Source organism: Callithrix jacchus, chromosome 16 (genome assembly GCF_049354715.1).
Source record: "Callithrix jacchus isolate 240 chromosome 16, calJac240_pri, whole genome shotgun sequence".
Lineage (NCBI taxonomy): Eukaryota > Metazoa > Chordata > Mammalia > Primates > Cebidae > Callithrix > Callithrix jacchus.
In genome coordinates, this window is record NC_133517.1 from 97237985 (window position 1) to 97256714 (window position 18730).

Here is an 18730-nt window from a genome sequence, read left to right on the forward strand (position 1 = left end):
GAGACCACATTCACATAACTTTTATTACAGTATGTTGTTATAATTGTATTATTTCATTATTTATTATTGTTGTTAATCTCTCACTGTGCCAAATGTATAAATTAAACTTTATCATAGGTATGTACGTATAGGAAAACACAGTATATATAGGGGTCAGTACTATCCACAGTTTCAGGCCCCATTGGGGATCTTGGAACATGTTCCCTATGGATATGGGATATTACTACATAGTATACACATATATGTAACTATATATATTTACATTATATATATCAGTCACATGTGCTGGGGAAGGCAGGTTGTCAGGAAGGGCAATGAATCTCACAGCATTTTCCCCTTCTAACTTGATTTGATAGTATATGAAAGGAAAGCCCTATGGAATGTAGAGCAAGATCACCATTGCTGCCCTCTGAGTGTGTGCTTACTGGTGACACAGGAAGAATCAAGTTAATGCTGACAACTCCCTGGGAGCAGTAACGACTGATTAGGATATATGTAGCTGATTTGCGCTCAAGATGTAAAGATACAGAAGTATCACTTTTAGAGGAAATCCCCTATTAAATTTCCCAGAAAACCAGGTCCTGGCTAATGGACTAGAAAAATTCTTATTATTTTTAAATGGCATGATTTCTGGTGCCAGCCCAAACTGGAATAACATCACTGCAGCCTAACTCTCATGCTGCTTACAATTAAAAACTTTGTAAAAAACACAAAAAAAACAAATAAGTACCTGAGAATTCTGAAAAGTGTAAATCAGAACAATGTAGCCTGGGGAGGAAAGTCCAACCTGTGGCTATAATCTATGGGGTGATGAATTTCCCAGTTTGTGTTATTTGTGTCTTCTGTTATAACTTTGACTTGAGAGTGAGCCCTATGTTGTGGTGCACAGTGAAGGTGAGGACACATCTAAAACTCTAAGAGAAACATTATCTGGGTATTAAAGCCCCTGTGGTTTCCAGAGTGTGGGGGAAATCTTGGTGCTTTTTCTTTTTTTTCCCCCACTCTCTCTCCTGGCTTTGCCCTGAGGATGGACCCAATACCGAATGTGTGTGTGTGTGTGTGTGTGTGTGTGTGTGTGTAGAGGGGAGTGTTATAGTGGTGGTAGGTAAACACACCTGAAATGAATTGAAATATAAATTCTTAACAGAGAAATAGAAACTACAAAAAAAAACCAAATGAAAATTTTAGAAGTGAAAAATGTAATAGAAATTATCCAATCTGAAGAGTGGGGGAAAAGAAAGAAAAAAAATGTGTCTTAGACATTTGTAGGACAATATTAAAGAGTTTAATACTTGAATTCCAAAAGGAGAGAAGAGAATGGTACAGAAAGATTATTTGAAGAAAATAAGGGCCAAAAGTTTTCAAATTTAGTAAACAAAACCAAAGCAAAACACCCATGAATTTACAGCCAAGAAGATCAGAGAACCCCACACAGGACAGAATTAAAAAAACCAAGCCCAGACACACAAGAGTCAACCTACAGAAAACTGAAGATAAACAGTTGTCTTCAAAACAGCTAGAGAAAAGCAACGCATTACAAATATGGAAACAATCATTGGAATGAATATGGATTCCTCATCAGAAACCAAAGGGGAGAGAAGATCATAAAATACTATCTCTAAAATGCTAAAAGAATTGTCAACTCAGAATTTTACATCCAGCAAAAATATTCTTTAGGAATGAGAAAAAAAAAAAAGATACTTGCAGATGAAGGAAAAAGATACTTGCAGATGAAGGAAAACAGTATTTATTGCCAGCAGCTCTGCTCTAAAAGAAATGCAAAAGGAGGTTCCTAATGCTGAAGAAAAATGTACCAGGGGGAAACTTGGAACTCTGGGAATAAAGGAATAGCCCCAAACATGGTAAATGGCTGGGAATATAAAAGACCACTTTTCCCTTCTTCAGTTCTTTAAAATATGTAAGATTATTGAAACAAAGATCAAAATCTTATCTGGCAGGGTTTGAATATATAGATATAATATTTATGACAATTATAACATAAATGGAAGATAGTAAAGGAATCTATAGTTGTAAAACTCTCCCATCCTCCTTTAAGTGATGAAATATTACCTCTAAATAGACTGTGAATGATGAGGCATGCATACTGGAAACCATAGAGCAACCACTAAAATATACTGCAAAGAAATATAGCCAAAAGGCAAATATATAAGCTAGAATATTTAAAAATATTCTGAATTGCAGCTAGAGCTGAATATACTAATAATAAAAAAAAGAACTTTAAAGATGCATCCAAACAGTTTTTCTTAAACCATCTCATACAACTGATACTAGCTTTTCTAAATTGCTTCTCTGCAAGTTAAATAAAGGGCATAGCCTTTAACTCACAGCCTTTATTTAACTAATTTAAGTGTTTCACAATCCTCTCTGCCATGAAGATCTATATTCTGGTAAACCTTCAAAATTAATCATAGTAAGTATGGTTATTACACAAAGCAAAGTGCCTGAAGGCAGAAACTGAGTCTTATTACTGGTTTCTGAGCATCTTGCACACATCTTATCAACAGCAGGTGCTCAAATTCAGAGAATGATTGAATATTCCCAAAATTTATCTGGTATAGAAATGAAGGCACAATAGGAATAAGAGGCTCTTTCTGAAGTAGTAAGTCAAGCTGATTGTACAAGACAGGAGGGAAGATGTAATTTTAAAAGCCAGACTGATTAAAGTGGTCACTTTGGGATATTACACTGTATTCCAACAAAGCTCAAAATATTTTCAATATTTACTTTTGGGCTCTTCATTATAGTTGCCTGAATATGTGAAATTAAGCCAAATCTTCATAATTTAATGTCAACAATATTTCCATCTTTCTAGAATCATGCAGAGCCATGCTTTAACAATTAATAATGCCCATGATCAAGTGGCTCTTACAATTAAATTCTAGAATCAAAATCTCTTGAGATGACCAGGGCTTCAGAGATCCCCTGCGCATGAATTCTCTTGTAATATTCTTACAAATCAATGAGAAAAATGAATTATTAACGAGTCAAATAAAACCTTTGACATATATTCATTTTATATTTATATAAGAACTATGATTTTACCTTTTTTGAAAATTATTAAACCTCTTTAAAGAGTAAAACAAAATCCTTTATTTTCTTTTGTTCCATATGATTTACATTTAAAGGAACATGAGCACATATAGTAATGGTTTATGACTTGCATAGGAAACAGTAAACAATGACAAGCCACATTGTGCTAGGATTTTAAAAAAATTACCTAATGTTATTGTCATGAAAACAAAACAACCCAGAAAACCAATATCTCTATAACAACCTCAGGTATGTTTGAAATGTGACAATGGGGCAATTACTGAGATGCGCATTGTATGAGACTATTTTTGCATAACTATAAAGGAATACCTGAGATGGTAATTTACAAAGAAAAAAGATGTATTTGGATTATGGTTTTACAGGCTATACAAGCATGGCACTAACATCTGCTTGGCTTCTGGTGAGGCCTCAGGAAGCTATGATCATAACAGAAGGCAGAGGGGAAAGTCAGCATATCACAGAGGGAGAGAGGGAGCAAGGTAGTGGGGAGGTGTCACATTCTTTTAAACAACCAGATCATTCATGAACTCAGAGTGGGAACTCACTTATCACTAAAAGGATGGTGCTAAGCCATTCATGAAGAATATGCCCCTATAATCCAAACAACTCCCAGCAGGCCTTACCTCTAACTGAGAGTCACATTTCAAGATGAGATTTGGAGGGGATAAACATCCAAACCAAATCATACATATATGTTAAAATTGCTATCGATTGGTTGCCACTTGAGTTTCCTTATAGAAAAGAATAAATTATTTTGTGTTTGAGACAGGGTCTCACTCTGTCACTAAGGCTATAGTACAGTGGTATAATCATGGCTTACTGCAGCCTCGACTTCCCAGGCTCAGGTGATCCTCCTACCTCAGCCTCCTGGATAGCTCAGACTACAGGTGCATGTCACTGCAACTGGGTCATTTTTTTGTAATTTTTTGTAGAGATGGAGTCTCACTATGTTGTCTAGGCTAGTCTTGGACTCCTGAGCACAAGTGACCCACTCACCTTGGCCTCCCAAAATGCTGAGATTACAAGTGTGAGCCACTGTGCCCAGCCAAAAAGAATTTTAACATCCAGAGAAAAAGTATGAACCCTGTGGAAACACATGACATGTTACTTCTTTCACTTTTAACTTATGATGCCTTTAACTTTTCCTGGACCCTTCTTAGAACATTAGCTTCATGGTAATATCCCTTTTAGTCCCTCCAATTTAAAGACACTGCAATGACTCCTTCACTTTAGAATGCAGAAATGGAGCTAGCCACCCCCAACCTTGCTGATGCCTCTGCTTCCCTCCTCATGAATGTTAGCATTATAGTCATTTGTATTTTTCTCTTTTTTCTTATTCATAAGGTTGCTATCTCAGGACTTCCAAAAAACACTGGATATGGAACAGAACATTTTTCAGGAAAGAAAGTGCGACATAAAATGTTTCTGGATAATGAAATTGGCAATGGGACTTAGAAAATTCATTCAAGGGGACAAATATAAAACACATTTCCAGATCAGTGCTTGAAAAATAATTTCATTAACATTTAATAAAACTTATATATTTAAAACATTAAATAAACTAATTAGTGCTCCACTAGAATATCAAAGGAAATCTGAATCTTCAAAACAAGCAAAATATATTTCTACCTAATATGGTAGAGCCTTACAGATGTCGACTCTGTGAAGCCAAAGCTGAATTACAGAATTCAGAATTCCAAATTACAGAATGATGAAGCTTTAGAACTGGAGTGGACTTTGTTGACATCTATTGTAATCAGATTTTAAGATAAGAAAACAGAAAGTCAAAGAAGTAAACTGCCTAAGATGACTTTACTAATTGATGGCAGGGCCAGTAATAAAAATTCCAGGTTTTCTGCCTCCTAGGTAAGTATTCTTTCCACTATGATACTGACAGCTAAAATAGTACCAGCATACATTTACGAGGGCCTAGACCTGCTGGCTCAATGCTAAGTACTTCAGAAGTATTCATGAATTATCTCTTTTCATTTTCATTAAGTGTACTACGATATAGGTATACATATAAGTGACAGAATATAAACGCAGGTTTTCATGCCTGGGTACTGTGTAATCACATCATGGACACTGTTAACATACAAATTCACCAGTTAAAACTTAGAGAGGAGGCCGGCATGGTGGCTCACGCCTATAATCCCAGCACTTTGGGAGGCCGAGATGGGTGGATCAGGAGGTCAAGAGATCGAGACCATCCTGGTCAACAAGGTGAAACCCCGTCTCTACTAAAAATACAAAAAATTAGCTGGGCATGGTGGCACGTACCTGTAATCCCAGCTACTCAGGAGGCTCAGGCAGGAGAATTGCTTGAACCCAGGAGGTGGAGGTTGCAGTGAGCCGAGATCGCGCCATTGCACTCCAGTCTGGGTAACAAGAGTGAAACTCCATCTCAAAAAAAAAAAAAAACTTAGAGAGGTATGAAGTGGGACACGAGAGGCTGACAAAACCTCAAATTCACTTCTTTCTTTGCAGGGGATCCATAGAGCTTGAGAGTATAGACTCAGAAGTTCACACTTCTTAGCTTTGAATTGTAGCTCTGTTTATTGCTAGGCCTGTGACCTTGGTCAAGTTTCTTAACTTCTCTAGGCCTTACTTTCCTTATCTATAAGATAGAATAGAACATTTCCATAGAGTTGTCATTAACATGAAATGAGATAAGGCATTAAAGCAGTAAGTACAATGCCTAGCACAGAGTGATCACTCAATAAATGCCAGTTGAATTTTATTTTTAGTCATTGTATTTTAATTACTTGTCTCCTTTTGGGACTTCTGAAAAAATTTCCCTAGATCACTAAGATCATTTTTTAAGAAACATTATCATGCATATTGATCTTGTGCTTATTACTAAGAATCATCCTCTCGAGATAATATGTATGCCCAAGTAGATGCATTCTGTGTAGGGAAAGGCATCCATGACAATATTATGCAGAAAATGCTCCTTAGAAGGTATGTATGTGAGCCTTTCTCCTCCTACATTTACCATCCACCCCTATACTAAATCTGGCCCATGACCACCACTCTAGCTTCATCTACCAAAATTGGGTTCCAGGTCAGTTTCAATACAAGGTATTTTTCCCCCTTTAAGCAAGAAGCACTCTATTATTTTAAACTAGGAACTGATTATAACTCAAATGCTTATCTTTGGTATGAGCTCTTATAACTTTGCTGAACACTAGACTTAGATGAAAATGTATAAACACATGATTTGGAAGTATATCAATAAAACAGATTGAAGCCAAACTACTCTTACAATTTAGGAAAATGGAAACAAGTTCATCTTTGGCAGTTCTCTTCTATTACTGTGGAACCTGAATTGCCTCAGTTTAACCAACAGTTTCAAAGATTGAGGTTATACACAGAATATCTTTAGGTTGGGCTTGAAGTAAGCAAAATGAGGCTTCTGTGATCTCTGCACATCCTACAAAATTTAGGAAGTGGTCATAGCTGTTTCTCTCAGCCTGTTTTCCCCCACTACTTTCCTCTGCCTCTCCCAATATTTTTTAGTAGGGGCCACCACCTATCAAGTGACTGCAGCTGAGTGAACTTAATGAAGGGCTGAGAATTAAGAATTCATCTCCTAATCCTGAATTTAAGTTTTGGCTAATGCCAGGCAGACTTGCAAGCTACATAGGCATGAGATCTTGAATCACATAACGTGTTCCACTATATGAGTATCTCCCCCATTTTCAGTGCCCCCGAAGTACTTATTACATCACAGGCACCCAGCAAATGAGACCATGTTTGAGAAAGAGAGGCAGTAGTTGCTGGTAAGGGCTCTTGGAGTAGGAGAGTAGATATGATTGAGTTTGCAAGCATCTGTGGCATAAATACTTTCACAATGGCCAATTTAAACTACTAGTTGTTTAACAACTGTTTTTGCAAAGTTCCTGAGTCTAACAATCATCTCTTTTGACTAGTATGATCTATACAGGACAGAAGGCCAGTAAGCAGCCCAGGGGTAACCCTCAGCAACTGACCATTTACTCCTGACTTAGAGCAGGGGACTTGACTAAACCCTGGCAATAGCCTAGAGCTCCTTTGATCCTACTTCCTCAGGCTGAATCCTGAGTCCCACAGCTGCCATCTACAAAAGACCCTTTCCAGTCTTTTCCGCCAAATCTCCAAATCCGCACTTACTCAGGGAAAAGGCATAATGACTCCTTGCTCCACTTCACTGGCCCTTGTTACTTAACAGCTTGTATGTCTTAAATCTGAACGCTGCTCACTTTCCTAGTCTCAACAGGCAATAAGCTTCAGAAGTTTCATATAATTATTATAATTAGAATAAGGAAGGAATGGGTCAGGCAGCAAGAGCAAATTAGCCAACATCATTAATATATTTTCTGTAGATGTACAAAAATCTTTAATCTTTATTAATAAACCTTCTCAATTACATTTAATATGATGCTGTTGCATCAAGATGATGACATCAAAAGGATGCCAAAACAAACTTTATCTTCTAAGGCTTTTCTTCTTTAATCTGAATAGAGAAGCATTAACATGGAAAGCATACCTATGGGCCATTAATAGGAAAACAAGCTATGCTTTCCAAACACTGGAAATTGTTAAGCATCCCTATAGTCAAAAAAGAGTCCCTGTTTCATTCAGTTCCTGGAAAAAAAAATGAATATTTAGAGCACACAGAATAGTAAGGCTAAACCTCAATACATTTTAAACATTTACTTAAACAGGATTCAGCTGTGGAACATGAACTGTACGTATTCTGTAGAGAAAAGAAGTCTTGTCTGTCAGCTGTTTCTGTTTAATCAATCTCGAAACTATGGGAATAAAACTTATTAGACAGTAATTATTAGCACTCCAGTAAGTTTGAAGGTTCTTACCTGTACATTTGTAATCAGAGGCCACCCCTTTAAGCACAGCATCAAAAATGGATACTTCCACTCGCTGCTTTCTGTGGTGACAACTCAGAAGCAAGGAAGGCTGGGACACAATAAAGTACAGAAAAGGTTCTAGCTGTAAGTCACCAGTTCCCCTTCGACCAGGCTGCCGAACAATAGTTATACCAAGGGCTTGTCTAGCAGATGACCTTGTGGATTCATGAAGACTTTCAAGAGAGAGGACTCCTATTTTTTTCCCCGAAGGAAAAGAAATGCTGCTGCTTAAGAGATCTTCTGCTGTCATCGTAGAAATACATGCCTGGTTGGGCTTAGCAACATCTGAATCAACTTCTGGGAGATTTAATGAACTCTTGCCTGTTTTTTCATTATCCTTCTGTTCTTGTGATTTCGATTTGGATAAGGCCATACAGGAATAGGTCATTAGTGAGATTCTACTTGCAGTAATAAATATGTCAAAGGGAATAAAATTTAGATTTTTCACAATTGATGACTGGCGTGAGGGACGGGCAATGCGATGCTGACTGGCACCACTGTGCTGCTCTATTTGCACTATTCTGATTTTAACGCTGTCACTGCCAATTCCACTATCCTGAGCACCACTGTACCGAGATGAGGTTTCAGCCATGCCTCCATCAAATGTATCTACTTTTTTCTGTTCTTGTTTAGAGATCTGTAAGAAAAAAACAAAATATTTTAAATGAGTTATATGCCAAGTGTTACATAAACAATGTTATATAAACATGATGTTAAAAAGGACATTTTGAAAACGAGTCTAGAATAACTTAAAACAGTAATCAGAAAAACAGAAAAGGTGCCCACTTCCTACACCAGACCCCCAAAATCACCTTAAAATGCCAAGAAAATACTTGAGGAAGAGCATCTAATGTTCATTTCCATCATTAAAACACATTTTTGAGTGTCATATCTTCTTTCTTTGTATTAATACAGAAGCATATATTTTTTTTAAATGTCACTTTAAAGGATTATTTTAATACATATTTTTATAGTGTTTTCCCAAGCAATACAATAATCATGTCTCCAAATCATGATTACTGGTGGTTGAAATTATATTTTATGTAGGGGTAGTTTATATTATGTTCCTTACCTTTCTTATAAAACTGATTTATAGGTTTTTGGACAGTAAGAAAGGTAAAAAATCAGTAGTCCTAAATTAAGAAGGACAAAGAAAAGTACACTAAAATAAATGCATGCCATTTCAAAACATGTTTATTTTTCTCCTACTATGATAGGACTTAAAACCAGGACAAATTTAAGAGATAAAATAAAATCAAGTCAGTAATTGCACGGTGGCTCACGCTTGTAATCCCAGCACTTTGGGAGGCCGAGGCAGGTGGATCACAAGGTCAAGAGATCGAGACCATCCTGGTCAACATGGTGAAACCCCGTCTCTACTAAAAATACAAAAAATTAGCTGGGCACGGTGGCGCGTGCCTGTAATCCCAGCTACTCGGGAGGCTGAGGCAGGAGAATTGCCTGAACCCAGGAGGTGGAGGTTGCGGTGAGCCGAGATCGCGCCATTGCACTCCAGCCTGGGTAACAAGAGTGAAACTCCATCTCAAAAAAAAAAAAAAAAAAAAAAAATCCTTGAGGGTAGATTTTTTTTCTTTGTGCAATAAAGGCTACTAGTTCTCAAAAATTTTCAGCAATGACTCCCTATGTAGAGAACAAAGAGAAGCATGGTGGCAGCAGCAGTTATAATCATTTGGCTCCAAGAGCATCAGTTCCTCTTTCTTAGACTGCCTAACCGTCAGTCTGCAACTTGCTATTCTGCGCCTCGGCATTTTGCTGACTTTTTCAACAGAATTATTAAGGTAACCATAAAAAAATTTATAAGAATAAAAAAAATCTACCCCACCCCATCTTATCACCAAACATAACCAATAGTAATATTTCATGGCTCGTCCTCTCTCTTTTTCCTACCTATGCACAGGTTCACCTTTGTGGTGGTAATACCATAGGGACAAATTGAAAACTTACATTTTGACATGCTAATGTAGTCTTCATAAATATGATTTTTTTTTTTTTTTTTGAGATGAGTCTTGCTCTGTATGTAGCCCAGGCTGGAGTGCAATCTCGGCTCACTGCAACCTCCGCCACCCAGGTCACAGTTCAAGCAGTTCTCCTACCTCAGCCTCTCAAGTAGCTGAGATTACAGGAAAGAGCCACCACACCCAGCTAATTTTTGTATTTTTTAGTAGAGGTGAGTTTCACCATGTTGGCCGGTCTAGTCTTGAATTCCTGACTTTGTGACCCGCCGTCCTCGGCCCCCCAAAGCGCTGGGATTACAGGTGTGAGCCACCATGCCTGGCCCATAAGTATAATTTTTTAAAGCTGCATATTTAGTGTTAGGAACAAGTTGTTCTACCATTCCCATGTAACTGGATATTCAAGTTTTCAATTAGTGCCAACAAACACCTAGTAATATTTTCTTAGGACAGACGGCTCCTAGAAGTGAAATTATTAGGCCCGGTGCAGTGACTCACACCTGTAATTCCAGCACTTTGGGAAGCTGAGGTGGGAAGATTGCTTGAGTCCAGGGGTTCAAGACTGGCCTGGGCAATATGACAAAGCCCTGTCTCTACAAAAAAATGTGAAAAATTAGCTGGACCTGGTGGTGTGCACCTGTGATCCCAGCTACTTGGCAAGTTGATGGCTTGAGCCTGAGAGGTGGAGGTTGCAGCGAACCAAGATCATGCCACTGTACTCCAGCCTGGGTGACAGAGTGAGATCCTATTTCAAAAAAAAAACAAAAACAAAAAATTAAAACGATAAAAAGAGAAGTGGAATTCTTAGTCAAATGGTATGGAAAAGCTTAAAGTTACTGAATATTGTCAAACACCTATCCAAAAAGGCTGCTCAGTACTTAGGGAGACATTTTTTGTCGCTGATAGTAATGTAACTACTATTACTATTACTACTACTGCTACTACTACCATTTTTAAAGAGAGAGTCTTGTTCTGTTGCCCAGGTTGGAGTGTAGTGGTATGATCATAGCTCACTGCAGCCTACAACTCCTCAGTGATGTCTCCAGCAATACTCCTGCTTCACCCTCCTGGGGAGCTAGGACTAAAGGCATGCACTGCCATACCTGGCTTATTTTTAATTTCTTTGTAGAAATGAGGTCTCATAGTGTTGCACAAGCTGGTCTCACACTTCTGGCCTCAAGCAATCCTTCTGCTTCCGCCTCCGAAACCCACTTATTATTTTTAAAACTCTTCCTTGATCGGTAAAGAAATATGTATATGTATATATAATTTTGCCACATGCTACAAATTATTATACTGCTTATCTGGGGCTCATTGAGAAAATGTTAAATAACTGATAAACAGTTCAAGAAAGTGAGGTAACCATCATTAAAATTCTTTTAAGAATATTTCTTGTTAAGTGATGTTTATAGTATTGAGAAAGCCACATTGTTAGAGAAATCCAGCATTTGCTATTTGAAACAAAAAGGACTTGTTCCTGTACTTTGAAGATACCATATTCTTTCAAACCTTGCAGTCTATACTGTGCTCTTTCCCTTCCTGGAGTGCTCCTCTGAGCCTGCTGTAGCTGACAAGCATTTAGTTGTACATCAAGATAAATGACATTTGTCTGAGAACTGTTCTCTCACTCTTCCTTCTTGGTGATCTTAGTAGTTCACTTAGACTTCCATTATATATTTTACTAAAAGGTTTTGTGGTGACAGTATCAGAGAGCATTAAGACAATATTCAGGCTTTGGAGTCACACAGATGTGGGATCAAGTCCAACACTCTCTAATTATATGACTCTGAACAAATTACAAATCTTTCTAAGGCTATACAATCTCATTTGTGAAACGAGGATAACTTCTACCTTAAGAGTTACTATGATGACTGAATCAACTTACGTGTCTAAAGAGGTCAGCACAGTGCCTGCCTTACAGTAAATACCCAGTAATGAGCAGCTGTTATGGGTCTGCCTCTTTTACCAAGTGAAGAACTGTTAGAGGGAATGGAGCATACAATTCTGCTTCTATATCACTAAAGAGCAGGGCAATGCCTAACACATTGAGGAGAATCCATGAATGTTTGACATGGTTGTTTTTGATACAATGCTAAATGAAAAAATTGCCCAGGAGACTAGAGTTACATGATTGTTAAAATACAAATAAATATAGACCGAGAGTTCTCAATACTGTACTCTAAGGTCTTTCCCAGACATATTCATAGTGTTTTTTCCTGATCTACATACGTTATCCTGTGGGCTGATCATACTTCAAAGAATCATCTCTATCTCTGCCGTCTTTGTCCTCACATTGGGACATTAATACCTAACTCATAGGGTTGCTGCAGCATAAAATTAATTAGCATACTGAACAAACGCAGTAGGCACTCTAAAAAGGGTAAGTTAAAAAATTCACCTTCTTTGTGAAGACTTCAGCAACCCTTTCAGGTGGTACTAGTCTTTCCCACTTCTATACTTTTATAACAAACTAATGTTATAGCACTTTTCACACTATATTCTGTCTCAGAGATTGTGAACAATTGAAGAAAAAATAAAATAACACTGAGTACATTTATTATTTGCCAGACATTGTTATCATATTACATGTTTTCTTTACAAATATGTTATTTATAAATTTTTTTACTTCTGATTTACAGGTTTGTACTTAAAATCTACTCTCTCCCTCTTTAAAGTGGATTAAGTACTCCCATAGGTATTAACATAAAATGACAAACCACCTGTAGAGAAAGGTAAAGAAATTTAGCATCCAGCTTATATTATGCACTAAGATTGCCACATTAGCCTCCAGCAAATGTCAAGTGGTATGATCTTGAGATATAAATAACTGGCAGTGGTAGGATGGCAGCTATCAGCTCAGGTCACAAAGGTTACTGAACAGAAGTCAGATGGTAACTAATTCTAATCACTACTGAGCAGAATGGAATTTGAACCAATGACCTAGAGATGAAAGACTCTGACTTCCATTGAAAGGAAAAGTACAACTTACCCAGTACTAGAAAACTAAATTCCTAAAACTGAGTTAAAAGCCAAGATTTCCTCCATTTTCTAAGCCTCTAAACTATCTGTAGCACTGAAATAAACAAGCTGATGATTTTGAGACATATTTTAAAACCCCTGGTTTGTCACCAGTCCACTTCAAATTTATTACATTGAAGAGTATCTGGCCCACTACTGAGAAAAGTTTTATAATTAATTATGTGTCCTGGGCCCTAAACTTGGGCATCAATTTACCATTCCTTTGTGGAAAAGAAAGAGTTCACAGTGTAGTAATTCCGAAAGTAACATTTGCCTTATTGCTGTCCGAGGGGACTAATAATTTCAGTTGTCAAAAACAGCAGTATCTGCTGCTGTTGCTGCAGCAGAAACATGTATCTCTGGGTAGTGCTGTTACATCAGCTCTTTCACTCCTTACCTAACTTATTTAAGATGAACAATAAAAGTTTTCTTTAATTAGCTACTGGTGTGCATTAACATGATCATGATTAAACCATAAAAACCAACTGTACATTACTCCGGTCCTCTGTTCCATATGTTTTGAATTATTCTGTTTGAAAATGTACTTTGCGTCCCTTTCAAAAGTTCGGCCTTCTGCTTTCAGAGAATTAAATGCATATTACTGTAGTGAAGAAGATAATGTTTCAGACCTCCAGGCATATATTAAACACACTGGCAGCACTTGAGACAAAATGCTTTACTTATTAGATACTTCCTACTCTAAACAGTGTCATCAAAGGCTAAAAACAAAATCCATATAAAAGCTGCACAATGCTTCCACACAGAACCTGTGCCAAAATCCCAGTACTTTCCAACTAATGAGGAAAGGATGTGTACTCTTAACATATGAATGTAAGATTTTCCAAGCATTCACTTTAGGAAACTGGGCTATTGATTCCATATGGGTTATGTTAAATGGAACTGTATTGGTAAAATAACCTTTAAGATATCTGGCATGATAATGATAATTAAACAATATTTAAAAGACTAAAACAAAAGGGAATTTAGTTCCACAATGGCTAATTAAAATAAAATGAAAAAATACAGCATGCCATCTATCAAGATAAATTGTTATTGTTTAAGAACTATTTAAATGCTGTTAAAATATACTTTTAGATAAAATCTGAAAGAGCTAGAAAAATATTTGTGGCTTAAAAATGGATAGTTTGGTGAAAAAAAAGTACAGGACTCTGAAATTTTATGCAGAGATAACGGCTTTAAAGCCTTGAGCACAACCAGATGGTACTTAAATCAGAGGAATTCTACAGTTTCACTATCAATGGGTTTCAATATAAGACAGTTTTCAATAGCTAGGAAAACATGTCAAGTTGATAGTTCACTTCTTAGATCATTTCAGCGCATTTTCCCATTCTTTCACAGGTGAATATTATGGTACAGATATTAGCCACCATGGAGAAGGTGTTGAAAGCTGTACTAGTAGCTAAGGAACTGCAGCTAATTCCTCTTTTCAATGTATTAAGATAGGTAAGTTTACTAGCTCACACTAGGGTCTGGTTAAGAGCCATAGTGTCTCAGGAGTAGTAAATAAAACCACATTTGAATAATGTGACAATACCAAGGAATGCATTAAAATAATTTCAGGTTATATTAATTAGATTTTCTTCAGTAGCATTTTGGAGTGGGAAAAAATACATCTGATTGAAACTTCTTGGTTCAGCCATTTCAACATTTTTATGAACATATTCAAAAGTCAGCTCATTAATAAAAATGCTGCAAAGAAATGGATGTTTAAAATTTTAAAGAAAAACCTGTGGAAACCAACATTTTGAGAATTAACAAGGACCAAAACAAATACAATTTTTGATCTGATGGCGGACAAGAAAATGAAATTTAGCATCTATTTCAGGATTTTAATTCTAATTATGTCTTTTAATCTCTTTGTCTTTGTAAGGAAACTTATTATATACCAAACATATGCATATCCACATTTTTTCTAACTTCCTATATAATTATGGTTATAATACCAATGCTGAAATAATATTTCCAACAGGCAACAGTCATACTTTTTCCTTGATCAAAATATCTTTTGCCAATTATGAGATCATTTTTGATAACTTATAAATTATGAAAAGTCAAGTGTAAAACCACAGAATGAAAGTGACAATCACATCTATGCATAACCATGATCTTTATCCTAATTTAACTGCCCTTGCTATAATGTAGTAGTATTTTCAGAGAAGCTAACATCTTGTTTAACAAATACAGCAAAAAAAAAAAAACAATTATGGTATTTTAATGGTTTCACATACTGAAATTACAAAGAAGAACTTTTACAAACTTGAAAAAGTTATGTGCCTCATTGTGTAAACATTTGCAAACATCTAGTTCTATTTTTTTAAGTTTGGGGGATGAGGTAGGGTGGGGTGGTTGGGAGAGGCTGTCACATGCTTTTAACACAGAGATAATCTATACTGGAAGTTTTATATAAATAACAAATTGTATTAATTTAATCTAGAAAACAATAAGAATATATTTTTAAGTCTCAAAATTTCAATGATATCAGTATTATAGTTCATAAACCTTTACATTTTATTAATGAATTACCATCTCGGCTCAGTGATGTGCTAGATGAAATTTATCTTAGCAAGCACATTAAACAAATATGCATCAAAAATGGACTTCAATATGAAATGTCTCCTTCAGTGTCACCAATTAATGTTATTTTTAATGAAAAAAACCAAACTTGAACAAGCACCATGTGCACTAGCTTACTACAGATACCCAGTGCTAGAAAACAAGGGCTTTTTATCTTTTATTTCTTTAAAACTAAAAGCTATACAAGATCCAAATAATACAATTGTTCCCAGTTGAATGGCAAAAAAGGTTTTCACAATACTGCAGTAATTATGCAAAAGAGCAGAACTAATGATACCCATCACCGCTTAACAGACAGAATGCTACAGTACTATAGTTTCAAGTTTTCCCTTTCATGAAGTTCTTTTCCGGCTCTTTGAAGTAATAGTATGAGGCCACTACTGCCTGCTAAGTGCTAACTGCAATAAAAGCAGCCTGCAGATAGTTCAGTCAAGGTTGTGTTTTACTGCAGTCTGTGTTTGGTCTATTGTTCTAATTTAAGTTGTAAATTATGAAAAGGAACTAAGACTAGTGTTAAACTGACTAAAATACCTAGATCATTATCAGTGCCTATTTCAATATGATAAACTAAATAAAAAGTATACATATCAACCTACCCACTTGGGCACATAGGTAAGTTCAAATCCTACCTATTGAGATTTTATCTGCAGTGTTGACCTTTAGACTTTTGTGTCTGTTTGTCTCTTTATACATATATGATTTCACAGCATAAGCTTATTTTCAGGGGCTTCTAAGTTCATGAAAAAAAGAAAATTAGTTCCAGGCAAAACTTGGTATACAGTTTAACTCAGAAACACTTCTCCTGTTCCTTTCTTTCTCTATGTTGCTCACATATATTGTGAATAGGAATAGGTTGATCATTTTAGTTCAAGGAGACTGGATCTAATTGATTTATACTAGGTTCCAAATTTAAGTTTGACTGTTTGCTTTTTGTAATGAATTCAGTTAAAAAAAAATACACACACAATCACCTGACACATTCTGGCAACTTAGACCTTAATCAAAACAGATGCTCCTACATAAGAAACAACAACCTGCTTTGAAATGGCCATGATGTTAATTCTTACAAAGTGGCTACTGTGTGTACAAGGTAACTACTCTTCAGGCTGATGAAATCCAAGGTTCATTCCACTGATGTCAATGTGGAAACCATTTTGTTCCATGGCTGCTTAAAGATTTTCAATAGGATTAAATCAGCTGCAAGTCCTCATTATATCAGGGTTTACAATTGTGTCTGAGTTGGAGTCTGTTTCTCATAGAATTTGACTCAGAGACTGACTTAGATTGGCTCCTTGGAGCTAGTCTGATTTTACCAGAAACAACTGTATCACATCAGCCACTCTCATAAACTTGCTTTAAGATTGAATCAGCCCTGACCCTGAAGCAGATGAAAGTTTACCAAGTCTATACATAAGTCACAGAAAAGTTTGCATTTAGTTTCTGCAGCAATATAAAAGTAGACTGTGCTCATTAACTATTCCAGTGGGCCTCTGCCTTACACCTATGAATGTAATTTTCTGATAAGAAAACTATAGTTGAACTCGGAGACTTTTATATTGATAAAATACATATAAATCCTTATTTGACTGCTTTATCCCCGAAATCACATATATCCCTTTAAAGAAATTATGTAGTATTTATGAAAATAAAGCAAGAAAAAGGCATGCTTTTAAAAGTAATTTACCCCTGTATTCAGTACAACTTGAAAAGTGATGAAGATGTCCAAGCGTATCCATAATTGACTTTATCTAGTAGCTGGCTTTCCTTGCCAGATACAAATATTTGACCTGATTTTCATTATTACTTATTCTATTTAATTAAAAAACCTGATGTCATTAATGCTAGATTCTTTTCAAAGTAAACCCAAATCTCGATATTCTCTACTACCTAACTAATTTTATGGAAATCCATCAAGACCCAACAGAATGGAAGGTCATCTGCAACCTTGTATTAGCCACCCTTTACTTCATATAGATCATATCCAAACTGAATTAAAGCCATATATTGATTCTCTGTCATATGTTATCAATACCTTAAAAAGTAATGATGCAACAGACTTGAAATGCAATGGCTAAGATGTTAGAGAGAAATATTTGTTTATGCCCTGCAGCCAATTCTTCTTTTCCATTACAAATACTTTGTTCTTCTCTGCTACTCCATAAAAATAATCACTACACCAAAATGACCTTCCACACAAATGTTTTGATCATAACCTCTTCCTTCAATCCTTGGAAATTCAAAGTATTCTATAAATCAGGTAAAAATTCCTAACAATATCTCTGGTCAGCTGCCCCACAGCACCAGTACATTTTAATATGCCGATATGTCACAAGTCATTGTTGCTGTTCTAAGAAAGCAACTTTCTGTATATAATGACGGTAATCTAATCTATAGCTTAAGCTTGGATATTTTTGGTCATGTCATATGGAACTGCTTGAATAAGCTTTAAACGTAAGAAAGAAGACATTCTTTCTCTCAAATACCAAGCATCATCTTTTCAAACATTAAAGTAGTAATCTAGTCCGCAAACTGCTAAGAAAACTTTATTTAAAAATTATGAATTAAAAATAAATTTTAATCATACCTTGTATATGATTACCAGCTGATCTTATCAGAATGTCTTTTAAGGCTAAATTTTAGAAGACCACATTCACAAGGGTTTTATCAAATTAGCACCATTAAAGAGTGTTCTTAGACTTTAAAACTTTCTGACATTTCTCTAGTTAAGAAATAAAGTTTCTACTTTTTATTATATTAAGATAATATCATTTGGTTAAAAATATTATCAAATAATATTGTGCTGTTGGGCTTTAGTGATAATAATTTATTAGGATAAAATATTTCCTGAGCTGCTTGAAGACAGATTCAATGTCAAAATTAATTAGCAAAACGTGAAATAAAACTTAATTTCACATCATTCATTCATCAAATTGTTATTGAGCATCTACTACGTTTTAGGCACTAGCTAGGGATATAGAAAAAAACAAAACTTTTACCTTCATGAAGTTTATATTCTAGGGTGAAGTCAGACAATAAAATACATTTATATATATATAAAACACATATTTCCCCACAAATGTGGTAACATTTGTTGATAGATTGGATGTTTAGTGTTATGACAGAAAGACAGGAGTCAGGAATGATTTGAGTTTTTGTTTTTTTTTT

At 35.8% G+C, this 18730-nt stretch overlaps 1 protein-coding gene across 17 annotated transcripts in view; it reads right to left on the bottom strand.

Moving 5' to 3' along the window:
- The window catches only part of VPS13B (vacuolar protein sorting 13 homolog B), an 822207-nt gene that overhangs the window by 206127 nt on the left and 597350 nt on the right, over positions 1–18730 (bottom strand). For 13 of the 17 annotated variants that reach the window (XR_013528186.1, XM_017965662.4, XM_078353467.1 and 10 more), the window contains one exon: positions 7929–8616. Coding sequence is in view for 13 of the 17 variants with exons in the window: in XM_017965662.4 (XP_017821151.4) it covers positions 7929–8616 (688 nt within the window). In the remaining 4 variants the exon portion in view is untranslated. Of the gene's footprint in view, positions 1–5352; positions 5476–7928; positions 8617–10498; positions 10698–18730 lie in introns of those variants that run through there. The other 4 variants (XR_013528187.1, XR_013528188.1, XM_078353471.1 and 1 more) reach the window with 3 other exon arrangements.